Here is a 17,329-nt window from a genome sequence, read left to right as displayed (position 1 = left end):
ATCTGTGCTCCCATCTTCGCTCAGCCTGCACCCGCTGGGCTCCCTGTAACGCTGCAGCATCTGTGAACCTGTATGCACAGATACCAGTTCCTGTCCTGATTAGCTAAACAGTCTCAGCCCAAACCCTAAAAGAACAGATGTACCAGAACGTCTCAAAACAGCACAAAGCCAGGAGGGAGAGAGTGCCTTCTGCAAAGCCTATTTCCAAACCAGTATTATCCTCCCCTTCCTTGGGAGCTTCAGTCATTTTCCGTCTGTGCCCTGAAGGTAGATGAACAGCAGAGGGGGAAAGCAAAGCTGTTTGGGTGGAGAGCAGAGGTGATGCTTACAATTATTGTGCTGCATCCTGGCTCCAACCCTCTGGATAGCTACTTATTGCTCCAGTTAAAACTGTCTCTATTCTAGCAATATGAGTGCTATTGCACATCTGTAATCCATAGAATGTATAAAATAATGTACAGTACACACATAGTTTCATTATTACGGTGAAAGCATAAATCAAAACCAGCTTATGCATAATACAAGTGGCTCACTTTATTCAGAAACATGTAGCAAAGATCCGGGTGTGCCATTTCAAAAGATATGATTGAACCACCAAACAACTAGTCTATATCCTTTTTAGACCCAGAACATGGTTTATGACAATTCGGGGATCTTTTAAGATATCAAAGCATGGCTTTGGCAATACATAAGAAAGCCATGCTCTAGCTTTAACCTGATCAGAACCATTCAATTACTTCTTCTATGGGGCAAACTGTTGTCAGCATTATATTCAAACTGACAAACTATGGATTGCACCTACAAACCAGGATTGCAAATCAGCTTCTAATCATGTTTCAAACTGTGGCTTGCACTAAAAAAGGAATTCAACTGTAACATGCAAAGAGTATGTAAGGAGCGATGAAGCCGTGCAAATCTTTCTTGTTACAAGGCAATTAAGAGAATCATATCATGTTGGCTTTAGAGGATGAGACTCAGCTACCAGAAAACAATGTGAGACTGTAAGTTATTTGCTTAAACCATAAATATTTCACATTACCATGGTCACTGGATGAAATATAATTGTCACCCAATCTCCTAGGCTGAATTACAAAGAACATATTGATAATGTACCATGAATGAATAGTTCAACTTCAAAACCTTTCTGTTGTCTTCCAAAATAATAGAAGCAGAGAAGAGCCTCAAATAACATAATGGGGCTGCGGGGTGGGGTGGCGGAGAGACTGATTTAAGCATCTCAACAACATTTTCCATTACCTGTTTATTTTGCAAGGCTGTACTTTCAGAGGTAATTTACAAGAGAGATGAGGTAACAGTAAAATTTGTGCAGGACGAAGGTTAATGCAGGCCCCACAGACTGTGTGCAGACAGTGTAGCCACTTAGGTGTGCTGGAGTCTGCAGAGCAATATTAAAAATGCTGCACAGGCAGGCAACTCATCAGAGAGCAACTTAATCTGCCTAAATATTCTCATTACGTACATGGCATTCAACTTCCATTCTTGAAGCACGGGAACAGAGACCATTTCCAGAGGACTTTTGGGACATTAAACCATGAAATAGGACTTTATGTCAGTCATTCACTCCTCCTCTTTCCCAGCTCCGAGATACAGTGTTTGAAAGTTATTACTGCACTGAAAGGGAGGGGAGTAAAGACAAACAGGGACATTGGGAGGGAGACAGAAGGCTTTTCTAGGATGAAAATTGCCCAATTAATCCAGTATCAGTGGATACCACTGATTTGTTTTAAAACTGCAAATAATTCTAAGGATGCAAAGATCTTGTGGCATTTCTTTTCCATTTTTTTGGCTGCATTATTATTAATATTTATTTAATTTCTATACTAACTTTCATCAGAGGATCACAGGGTGGTTTACAGTACATAAACAGAAAAATACATAATCCAAACATATGAGGAAAATGCATAAAATGTAAAATTCAAATAATCTATCACAGTGTCATTTGGAATTCTAAAGGTCACAGGGAGCAATGGAAAGAATACACAGAAAGAGAGAATACAAATTCCACAGGCCTTAAAAAACCTGTAATTTCAGATGGAAGTTAAATTTATCTTAGACTACACAGTATACTAGGAAGGAAGGAAATCACATCAGACTCAATGGAATATCAAAGTAAAGGACTTTAGCATTGGTCTTTCAATATTTCTCTCTCCCCATACTGTAATTAGCTTACTTAAAAGGATCTATTACTTTCTACACAACAGATTCAATGGAAGAAGTTCAGAAAATATGAGACCCGCTGTTGGAAAATGCTTTAGAAAGCAAGTTATCTTCTGCATATGTTCAGTCCATAAACAAACTTACATGCACAAAAAGGTGAATGGTCAATGCATATACTTTGATGTTTTTCCCTTCTACTTTTGATTTATTTTGTCATAGAATCATTGAATTGTAGAGTTTGAAAGGATTCTGGGGATCATCTAGTCTAACCCCCAAAATGCAGGATTCTCCACTAAAGCATCAATGACAGATAGCTATCTAACCTCTGGCATGACTTGTTTTTAAGAAACCCATGATGATTCTTAGTAATCACAGCTCACAGACAGACCATTTAATTATCTGTTCTAGAACCTTTCCTGGTATCGGTGTCAAGCTGACCAGTCAGTAGTTACCAGAGTCTTCTTTTTTGTTTTGTTTTTTGTAGATGGGGACAACATTTGCCCGCCCTCCAGTCTGCAGGGACCTCACCTGTTTTCCAAGAATTCTCAAACATTGTACAAAGAGGCTCAGAGATTACATCTGCAAGCTCCTTTCGTATCTTTGGCTGCAGCTCATCAAGCCCTGGATATGTGAATTAATTTATAGTAACTAGGTGTTCCCTTACCACCTCGTTTCCTATTTAAATAATCACAGTGATTTTAATTTATGTAAGCTGCCTTGAGTAGAGCAGACATATTATAAAAAAAATGCAGACTGAAAATAATTCAAGAATTTAGCCAAGCTTCGAGGTCCATCCCTACATACTCTCACTTTCTGCATAAACATATCTCAATAGCCTCAATCCAGGGGGCCAACATGACAGGGCTTCCAAGTCTGCTATTTTTAGATGTGGTCCTCCATGCCATCCAACAAGCAGTCAACCAAGTCTCCATACAAACATGGATGAAACCTCAGTAACAGCCCACTATAAGCAACCGCTGCCAGTTTAAAAGTGAGTGCGTTTAAAAGTAATTTCATGTATCAAAGGGCTTTCTAGATCAGAGCTAACATCTTTCTTTCTTAGGGTGGGGGGAAGAGAAGTATTGCTACTCATGCCACTATTAGTTTAAATTAAAAAGATGTCCAGAGCACCTTCTGTCTCTATCACTCAGCTGCCTCCTTAACTTCTTCTCCCCATTTCCCTAGCAACCCCACCTTCCCAGCCCCATGTTGTGCTCAGGTCCTGTCTCTGGACTTCTCTTAAGCATCTGGTTGACCACTGCGAGTACTAGATACTGGACGAGATGGACCATTGGCCTGATTCAGCAGGCTCTTCTTAAGTTCCTATGTGTCAGACCCAAGGCCCATCTCCAAAGCAGTTGCAGGGTTTGCTGGGGTAGAGTAATCTGAACAATCTAAGTGACATGGCAGAGACATTGAAAATGACAGAAGAAAGACAAATTCAGAGTAAAGCACCTATTGCTGATCTACAGTTTACCAGCTCTTCTGATTATTCTTCCACATTCATTTAGTGATGTGCTAGACACTACATAGAATACAGAAATGACAACCAGGCTATGTGACACTGGTAAATTTGAACTGACACTTTGATCTAGTAAAAGAGAAAGAATCAATGCTGCTGTGGACCTGACAAATAATAAAGCATTGTTCAAATCCAAAACAAAGACACCAAAATTGTGTCATAGAATTTGCACACCCAGAGCAATAAACCTTCTGTTTCTACGAAAGTCACAATATTATTATTTTTTAAATCTCTGGCTTTATGAATTACAGGTGCAATAAATGGGAGATACAGACAGTAATTAATGCATGTCTGCCTTTCCTGATGAGCTCCTTCTGGTGGGTCAGAGTTACTGAAATTCATTGAGAAAATCTTCAATCATGCAGAAATTCTGAAGAAATAGGCCTAGACGCAATTTAATAAAGCAATAATATTTCTTTTAAATAATTAACCAGGCTGTGACATTTGCTAATATTCCTAAGGCCTAACTCCTGCTTCAACATTATTACTGAGTGGCGGCGGTCGGGGGGGGGAGGAGAAGTGTGCTGCTCAGGGAACTGATCCAGTCAGCACTCACAAAAACCCCAACATGTACATGCACAGTCAAATGAAAACTGAATATATTGCTCTGGGTCACTTCCTCATTGCCAGCAGTTATGTTTACCTTCAGCCTTCAACTGCAATATTTATTTTTATCCATAACTCTAGTTCCACAGTACTTTGGTTGGTTTTATTGTTCAGTAAGAGAGAATTCCTTTAATTTACTTGTCCTTGCCCCCCACTTCCTATCCCAATTATTATTATTTTGTGCTTAGATGCAATCAGCTATCTGCCACTTATGTCAAAGCAGGTTCCTTTGACATGGATGCTTTAAAACATGCAGTTTCTTTTTTCTATCACAGAACAGAGAAAATTCTATTGTAATTTAGTAGTATATTGGAATACTACTAAAAAAAAAGGCTAATAAAAAGGTAAATTAAAAAGACCCGTTTCCTGATAAAGAGGCATTTGTGAGGAATCTGCCTACATATAAGACACAGAACTACATAAACACTTGAAGCACTCACAAGTAAAAGGAAACTAATCTTGTGCACATACACATACCATGAAATTGAAAGAAAACAAGGATTAAGATTCTTCAGAGTGGTTTCTGATACAAACTATAAATTCTTGTAAGATTATCATCATTTCACCAGCAATGCAGCTGCTTATTGCAACACACAGAAAAAGCAGCAAAGCAGGAGGAAAACTATTGGAGGGAATCTAAGTGAGCAACTAAACAGGACATCATACTGTAAGTACAGCCAGAATTCACAACGTGGCAGCAATGTCAAATTCATTTTTGTTTCGCAGCACAGTGAACAAGAACCCATTCACTGTTGGATGGACTGCTTTTCAAGACAAGAATGACAAACCTTGAAGGCTACTAAGTCCATCTTCAACATTTGGGTAACAAGTGTCCAGCAGGAAAAGGAGAGGGAAGGGGCTATCAGCAAGAGTAGATGGTTATCACCAATAAAATTTAAATCAAACAAAGTCATATTTAGGGTAGACCCACTGAAACCTATAGGTGGCATTCTATGATGTCTGCTTGTTTGAGCAATGGGACTTCTGGCATGTTTTCAACCCCTACAGCCCCCCAACCCTGCAAAGCAGATTTCGGGTGTAAGAAAGGAAGGAGAAACCCCATTGCATACATGAATGCCTGCTTGTGCTACATTTGATCTCACTCAGCAGTTCACAGCAGTTCACTCAGCAGTTCACAGATTTCAATGGGTATGACTAATACTGGGTATCACCCAGTAAGCATCCCTTCAGAATCAGTTATTTAATTAAGGATGTAAAATTCCCCCAGGCGCAGGAGATACTCACCAGATAAATTCTATAAGCATCAATCCTTCTGATTGGTCCCCAGCACTTGTCTGTGTCATTATACTTAGTACCATCTTCAACACTGCATGAATGATTGCCCGTCACACTACTGACAAGAGGGAGAAGCAAAAGCAGACCACAGTTAATGCACCTATGCATGGGCATAGCAGCTGCCCCTCATTAAAAACATTTAATTGAGGTTCTCCCCATCCATAAATCCTGGCTACACCCATGCACCTATTCCTCCCCACGCTTTTTTAAAGGATGATGGAGAATTTCCCCTTACACAGCACACACCATGTGGAGTCTCGGTCAATCAAGAACTCCACATTCTTCAACACTGTACCTTATAGATTTGGCATGTAAGGTATATGTAGACATTTTAAAAAATAGAAGTGTTTCTTGATTAAAGAAATAGTAGTCATTTAATCATATAACTTGTAATTCATTGAATAAAGCCAGATTAGTTTGTGTATGAATCAACAACAGTATTGAAGAAAAGGCTATTTTTGTATCAGGCTCCTAGTCTTAGAATACCCATTCCCGGCTGTGTGGGATAGAAGGGGGAATGTATGTTCTATAGTGGCACCTGTCATTCATGCTTTTTGTAAATACAGGCATTAAAATTATTTTAGACCATTGTAAAATCTGCTGCCCAATTAGTCAGCAGCACCTTCTGATAATCTAATCAAAAAATCAATCAAGTAAGCATTGCAGCCCTATAAAGAAGTAACTCACAAATTAGCCCCTAGACCTAGTTTTTGTCAATATGCTAAGCACTGTCAAATTACATCAGAACAATGTAACCCACTCTGGAAAATTAGTTTGAAGTGTGAGGTAGAAATACTTTAAATTTATTAATTACAACCAGCAAGTCAATCTTCTGCCAGAGCCATCAACGTGAAATGGTTATGCAATCCTCCGACATTTCAGCAAGAAACTGCTGCTTGCAAAATATTGCCACCGAAAGCACACTCACCAGGTCACCTGCATGAGAGAAACTGGGACAGCAGCTGCATATATCGCCAAATCACCATAGAGGTAGATGATTATGCAGAAATAGAACAAGTTGACTCCCACTGTAAATAAAGGGAATAGTAAACATAGGTTTAGACTAGACCAGTCTGTTCCTGTAGTTTCACTTTTTACACCAGGATCTATCTAGGAACCTTTTGTGGATCACCACTTCAACTTGCTGTGCTGCAAAAAGGCTTCTGGGGAAAACATTTCATGACTCTATTGGCAACACCTTGTTCATTTCACCTAGTTGAATGATCTTCATTTGTAAAAAAAATCAGCCCTACCAATTGCCAGGACAGAGTTCCTGAGGGGCAGTCCAGTTGTCTAAGACTAACGTAGCTGTATAAGCATGCATTTTCAACATTATTAAAATATTTGTATACTGTATTTTCATAAAAGATAACAAAACCATTTACAACAATTATAATACAATAAAAACCACACAAAAATTAAAACAGTTCTCCATCTCACTATTAGGGGAAATGTTTCTTAACTGTCTTCATAAGCAAACATTTGAAACATTAGTATAGAAGGTGCCTGCTGAATCTCTAAGGCTCAGTTCTGTGTCTACGTCAAATGAGCCTCACCATCTCACATGATGCTCTTACATATGATCTCAGTGACTGCACTGAAATAAAAGGGTCAAGGTGGTCCCTGAGGCACCCTGGACCTATGGTGTTGAGCCCTTCATCAATTAATATAAAAAAGGTAAAGGACCCCTGACAGTTAAGTCCAGTCGTGACTCTGGGGTTGCAGCACTCATCTCGCTTTTCTGGCTGAGGGAGCTGGTGTTTGTATGCAGACAGACTAAGCCGCTTCTGGTGAAAACCAGAGCAGTGCACGGAAACGCAATTTACCTTCCCGCCAGAGGGGTACCTATTTATCTACTTGCACTTTGGCGTGCTTTCAAACTGCTCGGTTGGCAGGAGCAGGGACCGAGAAACAGGAGCTCATCCTGTCGCGGGGATTCGAACCGCCAACCTTCTGATCGGCAAGCCCTAATGATGAGCAGCCCATGCAGATATTTCTGTACCAGCTAGAGCTTCTGAGCTAGGCCTAGGGGCAACCTCAGATACAGTGCATTGTGTAATGTAAGAGCACAAACAAGGTGCTTAAAACCAGCCATTATCTCACAGCAAACAATGGTAACCAATATTAGTCAGAAGGAAGGTATTTTGCAAAGATGACTTGGCCTTTCCTGCTTCAGACTTCCTTACCCTGCAGATATGTAATCAAATGCCTGCATTAACCTAACCAGTTCTATAGTAGCTCCATTTAAAAACCAGATGCAATTCTACTTCCACAAAGTTTGCATCCCATAAAACAGGAGTGCTGAACCTCAGGCCCAGGGGCCAAGAATGCCTTCCACCAAGCCACTATACCGGGCTATTTTCATGTGACACCCCCTCCCCTGCCATGCCCCTCACGGACTCTGCTTTGGCTCCCTCCTTGAGTGCTTTGGCATGGCTGGAATATGGCACTGAACAGTGCCTTTCTGGACTAGCTGGAGGGCATACAGACGTGTGAGTGAGTGTAAATTAGCCTAATGTATACAAGTAAAATGCGACCCCCCAGACTGAAAAATATTCTCCACCCCGCCATAAAATGTTCCCTATCCTATATTCCGTTTTATCAAGGAAAATATTCACTGCCACCATACCCTTGCTCTAGAGGACGCAGGTGAGACAGACTTTATAGTTTCAGACAGAAAGAATTACCGGGAGGCAAACAAACTCTGCTTTGATGAGTAGAAATCAATAAGGATAAAGAGGTGCCAAAATGCACCAGCTTGACTTAAAAGAAATAGAACTGAATGCCTCAATCTGAACAGATTTCATTTCCAAAGGCCGCTGAGACAAGGAAACAAAACACGCATTGTTTCGTATAAAAGGAGAGAAGACAGGAATATTGTAAGAAAGCAAAAAATAAAGGAGCTTGACAGGAATACTAATCTAATCTAGAATTTTGGCGCACAACTTCTAACTGCACATTACACTAGCAGCTCCACCATACAAAATGCTTCAGCTGTTATGGTGGAGTGTTTTATGATGCAATCTAACACAGGATTTTGAGCTTGGCAACAGAACAGAGCCATATATTGATACCTAAATTGTTGTGGCACCACTGCTACTAGAAAAATAGAAGCTTTACAGCAATTCACAGCTGTGCTTTATGACAGTACAAGGCCTAAAAGTGACTTTAGGTGTGGCCATCTGTGAGGAGATCAGAAGTGCCTTGCCATTCCTATTCTCTGAGTTTCTTTGTGTCATCCAGAGAATTTCCCTGTGACAGATCCCAGATGACCTAAAGGACAGCCCACCTCATGTTTAGCCATTTAAAAGAGAACCAAAGTCTCCAGAAAGATCCATATGATCACCATTTTTTATTTCTTCCTCTACAGTGAGATATATGAACTACAGGTGCAAATATCTGTGGGGGAGATATGAGAATTCTGCTTTGAACACCAGGGAGAACTCACATGTCCTGGAAGTTACAATGTCAAAGCCTTAACACAAATTCATATCTCAAAAAACATGTGAAAAGAAAACAGTGCAAACCAGTTTGCAACAACCTTCTGACCAAGGGAGGAAAATAATTTGTTAAGTAAAGAAAACAATTATTCATTACACCAGAAGTGAGGAGCCTGTAGCCCTTCAGATGTTGGCTGACTATAACTCCCATCAACACTGGCAATAGTAGCTCAGGCTGATGGGAGTTGGAGTCCAAAAACATCTGGAAGACCACAGGTTCCCCATCCCTACACTACATCAATAACTGACTACAAGGAGAGGATCGCAAAAGACTGCAGCCGAAAATATTTTTCCCATATTCAGAAAGGCATTAATAGTGCCTTTAATTCATCACAGAGCCTCCAGAAGAGTACATTTAATATTGGGAAAGATTGAGAAATGAGATCACAGCTATTCCTTACATTTAAATAGGAGTGAGTATCTCAGCATTACTTGGATAAATGGGACAGAAGAAAAAGGGTGAAGAAAGCTTAACAAAATTAGGTGTCCTCATATCATATCCAATATGTATGTACATCAGTGCAGTGAGTTGTGCCATCATTTATCCACAGTAGTGACTCCAAAATTAGGTCCACAGCTAGTTTTTCGTAATACAAAGTGACACCAAGTCCAACACAGCAATCCTAACCATGTTTTCTCAGAAATAAGATGCAATAGGTTTAATGGGGCTTACTCCCAAATAACTGTGTAAAGGATAGCAGCTTTAAGTGTCACATCCAGAATGTCAAATTTAAGTAAATATCAAACAAAATAAAATATGGAAATTATACTCACTTTACACAACTTTTTATTTACCAATATATAAAATAGGTAAATAAAATAAAAAAACAGAAAAGTTATAGTATATATTTTTTTTCAGCATCAGTAAAAAGATATATGACATTTGGGCTTCATGGAATACTAGCAAGCAAAGGAAAATTCTGTCTTAAGAGATGCGAGATCTTTCTTTTAAAGTGTTGACATCTATGAAGAAAAAGCTGAAAGGAAGCATGCTTTAACAAATGCTTGAAAAGGTCACCACAACTCAAGAGATTGGTTTCCCCAAATGATTATCAATCAATGCCTAAACAGTACCTTGTAAATGAACATGGTAAAAGGACACAGTGAAGGGGATGGAAGGAAGAATTCCTATTATTCACTGTTGCCATCAGACCAACAGATATGGTGCCCGAGCTGCTAGGTCACTTGACTACAGCCCTCTTACATCTAATTTACACTAGGAACTCTGTAGGAAACAAAAGTTGAATGTACTGCTTTCATTTGTTTGGCAAAATAAAGGCCTGTGCCTTAGCCACAGTAGCTCAGAGCATTTAAACTATTCAGATAATCTGTATTTTAAATATTTTAAAGCTTCTAACAATTTGAAACCACAACATTTTAACCAATCCTGTTGTCCTCTGCAGAACATCTCAGACCCACTTCTATGTTGTTTATTCAAGGCACACATCTCAGCTGAGGATTTGGGGTGAAAGCACCACCCAATAGTCTCCACCCTCTCCACCTACAGATAGACTTAGTGTTGTTTCTGTTTTATAAACTGCCACCAACCTTCATTGATCAATACTTTCATTACTGGACACAAAACAGGAAGATCAATGACTTCCTGCAAGGATGGTACATGATGTATGTGCCTTGAATCCATTATTACAATAAATGACTTCTGGATCCCTGATAAAGAGCACCCAGCTATCCTTCAGAACAGATTCCCTTCACAGCCAGAGGCCCTTTTTTCTCCTTAGAGTTAAGACTGCAAATCTATTCCCTACAGAAAGCAGACAAGTCAGAGGTGGAAGATTTATACACAGCTCAACTCTTAAGATTGCAGATCCAGAGCATGTCAAATTGTTAAGATAGTCAAGGGAAATGAGCAAAGAATACAGTGAAAACAAGGATTTTGCTTTTAACAGGCCAATAACTCTCAAAAGAAGGTATAACAGGGCCGCAACACATCTTCACCTAGCCATGAAACTCTGAAAGCCTTATTCATTGACTGTACTGCATAAATCTCATGACCCTAATAGCAAACCTGCCAGGTTGCGGTCGGGGTGTAACATTAGCATACAGTCACTGCGCGGACTTGTTTGGGGGTTCAAATAAAACAACATAATACACAGAATGGGGCAGGAAGAAGTTCTCCCTTAAGAGCAAATAATTGCTATAGTTCATTGAAGAATGCATGTGCAAATTCTGATTATGCTTAACTGCAGTAAGCCTGGTTGAGTTCTGAAGGGATGGGATTAGAGAATTAGGACAGTTGAAAAGATCTGGCACTTCAGAGGGGAGGCGAAGACATCCAAACCAACTGGAGGAGAAAGGCTTCTACACAAACCAGACAAGCTGCCCAGAAACAAAGATGAATAGATGAAGTAAGAACAGGAGATGTATGGTAGTAAACAGAAGCCATTAATATAATAATAATAATAATAATAATAATAATAATAATAATAATAATAATAATAATAATTATTATTATTATTATTATTATTATTATTATTATTATTATTATTATTATTATTTATTTATACCCCACCCATCTGGCTGCATTTCCCCAGCCACTCTGGGCAGCTTCCAACAGAATATTAAAATGCAATAGTCTATTAAACATTAAAAGCTTCCCTAAACAGGGCTGCCTTCAGATGTCTTCTAAAAGTCTGGTAGTTGTTTTTCTCTTTGACATCTGGTGGGAGGGCATTCCACAGGGTGGGCGTCACTACCGAGAAGGCCCTTTGCCGGGTTCCCTGTAACTTGGCTTCTCGCAGCGAGGGAACCACCAGAAGGCCCTCGGCACTGGACCTCAGTGTCTGGGCAGAATGATGGGGCCTACTTGGTGCCTTTAAAATAGGGTTGGGGAACCTGTGGCCCTCCATACATTGCTCTCTCAACTGTCATTGGTCCCAGCTAGCTCTCTCAACTCTCAACTGCCATTGGTCCCAGCTAGTATGGCCAGTGATTAGGGATTTGGGGAGTAGTACTAAAACAACATCCAGAGGGCACAGGTTGTCCAACTCTGCTTTAAAATGAAGGGGCTCTTCAAGCCTAGTATCAAAATATCTTGCCTATCAAATGATCTGTGGGATCTGCAACCTCTTAAAACTACGTGAGAAGTTTGGGGAAATGGCTCTCTATGGAAATCCTCACTATCACCTATCTGAAGGAGATCAAGTGACTCGAGCAACTTTTAAAAGGGGCCACAATAGTGTGCTGATTGAAACCCAAGAGTCTCCGGCCAATCTTCATGCCCTATCTTTCAAAATCACTCTCTAGGATTTAAACACTAAGCTGGTCACTCTAATACAGGGATAGGCAAACTCGGCCCTCCAGATGTTTTTTGGGACTACAACTCCCATCATCCCTAGCTAACAGGACCAGTGGTCAGGGATGATGGGAACTGTAGTCCCAAATCATCTGGAGGGGCGAATTTGCCTATGCCTGCTCTAATACATGTTTAATTAAACATTGGCTTTCACCTCATCCATAAAAGTTGTGTGTACAAAAACAGTCTGCCAACATGCACAGCCAATTTTCTTGACACATCAAGGGTCTGCGATCCATCAAAAAATTCATCTTCCTGTACTATCCAAATCTGCATAAATTGATGACTTACTGTTGCATTACAGTTATGACAAGGAAAGAGATGCAGCAGAGGTAAGAAAATGAGAATAATATCAGACCTAGAGGGCACAAATGGAGGCTACAGGTTTAAGACCACCTCCAAAATCCATTTCAAGATCTTTCACAGACACCATCCAGACATTTTAAAACTTTCTGCACAACTTTTCTTGATACAGAAACTAGTTACTTTATAGAGCTCAGAGATACTCAGAAAGCTAACTTCTATTACTATCAAGGTACTTGTGGATCTGTGAAACCTGCATGATGCTTTCAAAACTCTGAGCACCAAGATGTCACTTTAACATATAACATATAAGATGTTACAGATGATACAGTGGGCAAAAGATTTTGGGTATAATATTCAATTTGATGAATGGGAAAAATTGTGAAAAGAGAATATAAAATTTACTGCATGTATGACACTGAAAGAAAATGTTATGAAAATGTTTTACAGATGGTACATCACACCTGTAATGTGTGTATACATCTTATACAAAGATGTATAAGATATGTAACAAATGTTGGAAATGTAAAGAAAAAGAAGGGACGTTTTTTCATGTGTGGTGGGAATGCAAGAAAGTGAAAAGCTTTTGGGAAATGATATATAAGGAAATGAAAAAAATGTTAAGATATACTTTTGTAAAAAAACCGGAGGCTTTTCTTTTACGGATTGTAGGAAAGGATATAAGAAGAAAAGACTGTAAACTCTTCCAATATGCAGTAACGGCAGCCAGAATCTTGTTGGCCCAGAAATGGAAGCAAGAGGAAATACCGACGATAGAAGAATGGAGACTGAAATTGACAGACTATGCAGAATTGGATAAATTAACTGGGAAAATCAGATACACCAAAGACCAAAAGTTCATCGAAGACTGGGAAAAGTTCGTAGATTATCTGAAAAACATATGTGGCGTGAACACAACGCTAGTGGGATTTCAAGAGGCACTGTAAAAATAGAGAAGTATTGTTAATATGAAATAGGGGGAGCAGGGAAGTATAACGGCAATACGAAAGAAGGGAATGTGTAACTAAAGTTATAAATACGGATGATTGTCAGAGATGCTGAAGGAAGTTCAAAACAGAGATAATTTGTTGTATTTTGGATAAAAATGTATAACTGTATGGAAAATCAATAAAATTTATTTTTTTTAAAAAAAAAAAGATGTCACTTAACACATAAGACAGAACAGAAGCAAATATCGTGGAAATACAGGTATCCATGACTTTGAGGGGGGGCTTCTTTCACCAAACCTACTGTAATTATTCAATATTCACATTCTCTCGTCTAAAAGAAGGAACTTGACAGCATGGTCTACTTATGGTAAAGGGAAAACTAAAGAATGAAGGTTTTGTGTGAATTACAAGTTGAATAATTAAATAATTAAATAATATTCAACTACTACTGTTCTGAATTCACACATGTGACCTGAGCACCCTCTGCTGGGTGAAGTTATCCATCACAGCAATTAAAACAGAATGCTAGCATACCATTCAAGGCAAGCGGTTCATATCTCTAGCAGTTCAATCTGGGCTAAGTATTCAAATGAATCTGTAATTGGGCTGCATCTTTACAACCTACCCACTCACTAGGATGTCACTCACAGGTTTATTTTATCTGTACTGCTCTCAACAAGCCTCATTAACACCAAACCCAAAACCAAGTTCCTTCTGTCATATTGAAATACACCCAACAGTAAAAAAATTTAATAGTTGCCAGCTCCAGTTCCCAAACCCTAACTCCTATGTCAAGTAGCTCTACCATTGCTTAAGAACTTCAGTGGTTTCTTTGAGAATGAAAGAGTGCAAAAGTGCAAATAGGATGCAATTTAAATTACTATTTGCTTTTATCCAGGATGAGGAGTACAGCACATTAGAGATATGGAAAATGTTCAGCACCTTTAACGGTACTACAAAAATTGTTACCTGGAGCACAATACATATTAGTAAACATTTTGAGACTATTTAATACGGCATTTATGTACAGCAAAGTTCTTCAGCTGACTATCTTTCTACTGCCAGTCCAGATGTGTTATATTCATTCCTTTAAAAAAATTCAAGCCTTATCAAAGATAATTATTTACACTCGGAGACAGAAAGATAGATTAGTGTCACATGTCAATCTTTTCTTTAAAACTACAAGCACTTAAAACTTTATTTTAAGTGAGACTATGTCTCTTGAAGCCAAAATACATGAACACACAGACAAGATGGTACCTGTTTCTCCACCTCCAGACATGATTAGTAGCCAGGAGAAGTAGGTATTCAGTATCTCAAGCAGATTTGGGACCACAAAAAGCCTTAAATATCCCTATTTAAAAGAAGTTATATATTCACATGGGGTGGGGTGTCAAACTTGACATTTAGGCTTTAGGAACCATTCAGAAACACTCTGGAAAAGTGGGTGATTCCTATTATGGTTCGCACATGTAGTTTTCACTTGAAACTGTCATTCCTCAAAAAAAAAAACCAACTACTAAGAGATTCTGACAAAAGCTAGGCTAAATAAAAAACAACCAAATATACATAATATGAAATAAGAGCCTTCGTGGCTTGGAGGTAGTTACCTTTATTGAAGAACATGGATGCCATCTGACCCATCTCCACCCTTTCAGTGATTTCAAAAACGTTAGGTGCTCCTCGTCTCTCTGCAGGGTTAGAGGGAAGGAAACTCTTAGCCTACATCTCAAAGATGGGTCCCGCTCAAGCCACAACCTGTTCTCTCTCCATCTTGCTCAGACATGTAAATTAACACTTTCCTGTGTTGCTTATAACAATAATTGCCTGCAGGAGACCAGAAAAGGAAACTTTATAACAGTTGAGATTTCCCTCCCCCCTACAAATCAGGTACTGTACATGCAAGGCAAAAGGACGAATAAAACTCTGCAAACTATTACATTTGGGATTTTACTTGCAAGGCTATAGGTTGTTGTAAGTTAAGATGCTGGCTCAGTGTTAACATTTTGGTCTGAAAGGCAACTCACAAATGATTTCATATAAAAAAGGTTCAGGGGGTTTTCAGTTGTACATTTTGTGTCACTGAAACCCTGTGGAAGCAAGGCTAGGGAGAAAACAGGGTTGCCAGTGGCTTGGTACCTTGATAAACTAGTTTTCTTGAATTGTAAAAATGCTAGTATTGTGTTTCTCAGAAAGCTACTACATGTGCATGTGTATACAAGACACAGGGAAAGTAGGCTGTGTCTAACTTTCTCATTTGTTCTCTGCACTGAAGAGCAACTCATAGGAGTGAGAAAAGTTTCTTGCTAGATACTTACGAAGAGATAGGATAGGTCGTGTCTCTGATCGCTCGTAGCCTTCAGGAAGAAGAACATCACTATCAGAAACACCAGATGAAGAATCCTCATCATCATCCTAGAAGAGTAAGAAATAAGCATAAGTGTTCAAAATATAGAATAATTTCAGAATTCTGACAAGAAACAGAATGTCAAGAGGTAAAAAAAGAGGAGTCTTTACTTGCTGGAAAAAAGACTAAACCTCTCCAACTGAAAGCCTTCTGGCATGCTTATAGCTTCAAGCTGGTCCACCAAAAGGCTGAGCATCCATCCCAGTGCCAGGGACAAAATGGCTAAGTTTGTGATGAATCAAGTTTTGCAACATGGTGCAGAATCTACAGCCAGATTTTAAGGGTAAACACATAACAAATGAAATGAAAACAGAGCTGCTCCACTGAGATTTTATAGCTATGAAGAAAAATAATTAGCAGCCAAATGAAATGCCACACAAACCTTGTGCTTTTCCATTCTCTTCCAACGAAGCTGGGCATTTGCAGCAGCCATGGCCTCCATTACAAAAGTTGTGGTCATGTAGCTGGCAGAAAAATGGTAAAAGTACCAGTTGGTTAATAACAATGGGTTGCAATATTCCATCCCCACCTACACAGTCTTTAACCTATATATTCTAAGGTGCAAAGTGTAAACAAAATTGGGGATTAAGGGCATGACTGTACACAGTATGGGCAGTCACACAATTGTTGTTCTTGCATCTGCCCTGTTTATGTATAAAGCATGGAAGAGATTCTATTTTTTATATCAAAAGAGTCAGATGGGTTTGGAGAGCTGGTCTTATTCTCCCCATGCTGCACTGCTGCAGACACTTTTATTTTCCTGTCCTCCATCATTTCAGGTCAGGGACTTTTCCACTACAATCCAGCTCACTTATGGTACTGTGGCTGGGCTGTGTTGGACAAAAAGTGTGTAAAGTGATGGAGTGCAGAAATGTAAGACAAGTTAGGAGGGAGGCTCAGCGCCCCTTACTGGAGGACTCATCTAATGTTAAAGAAATGCTCTCTACCTGTTCTCTATTTATGAATGGTGTAGACACATGAGCAAGAAAATTTGCTTGCTCTCTATAATGTCTGGACACTTTCTTAGTGGTAAGGCAAAAGAAAATTAACATGAGCAAAGACTCTCACACATGGCAGCACTGAAGAAAGCAGAAAGACCAGTGCACAAGTGTTGTATGCTACCAGGAGCATATTCTGAACAACCTTAACTGAAATGAAAAAGAGCTGCATAAATTCATGTCTCTGTTCTTATGTTACTCCCATTCATTTTAATGAAATTTCTGCTGCACAAATCTTGGTGGATTATATCCCCAA

General features: G+C 39.3%; 1 protein-coding gene across 2 annotated transcripts in view; it reads right to left on the bottom strand.

The window, feature by feature from the left end:
- The window catches only part of TMEM104 (transmembrane protein 104), a 75,469-nt gene that overhangs the window by 45,449 nt on the left and 12,691 nt on the right, over positions 1-17,329 (bottom strand). For both annotated transcript variants that reach the window (XM_082211096.1, XM_082211097.1), the window contains exons 4-8: positions 16,458-16,539; positions 15,987-16,083; positions 15,279-15,359; positions 6,531-6,630; positions 5,552-5,660 (exon numbers count right to left, since the gene is read on the bottom strand). In XM_082211096.1, the coding sequence (XP_082067222.1) occupies positions 5,552-5,660; positions 6,531-6,630; positions 15,279-15,359; positions 15,987-16,083; positions 16,458-16,539 (469 nt within the window). The remainder of the gene's footprint in view (positions 1-5,551; positions 5,661-6,530; positions 6,631-15,278; positions 15,360-15,986; positions 16,084-16,457; positions 16,540-17,329) is intronic.

Source organism: Podarcis vaucheri, assembly GCF_965113315.1.
Source record: "Podarcis vaucheri genome assembly, chromosome: 2".
NCBI classification, from domain to species: domain Eukaryota; kingdom Metazoa; phylum Chordata; class Lepidosauria; order Squamata; family Lacertidae; genus Podarcis; species Podarcis vaucheri.
The sequence above is the reverse complement of the archived record's forward strand: the minus strand, read 5'-3'. Positions and strand labels throughout refer to the sequence as shown.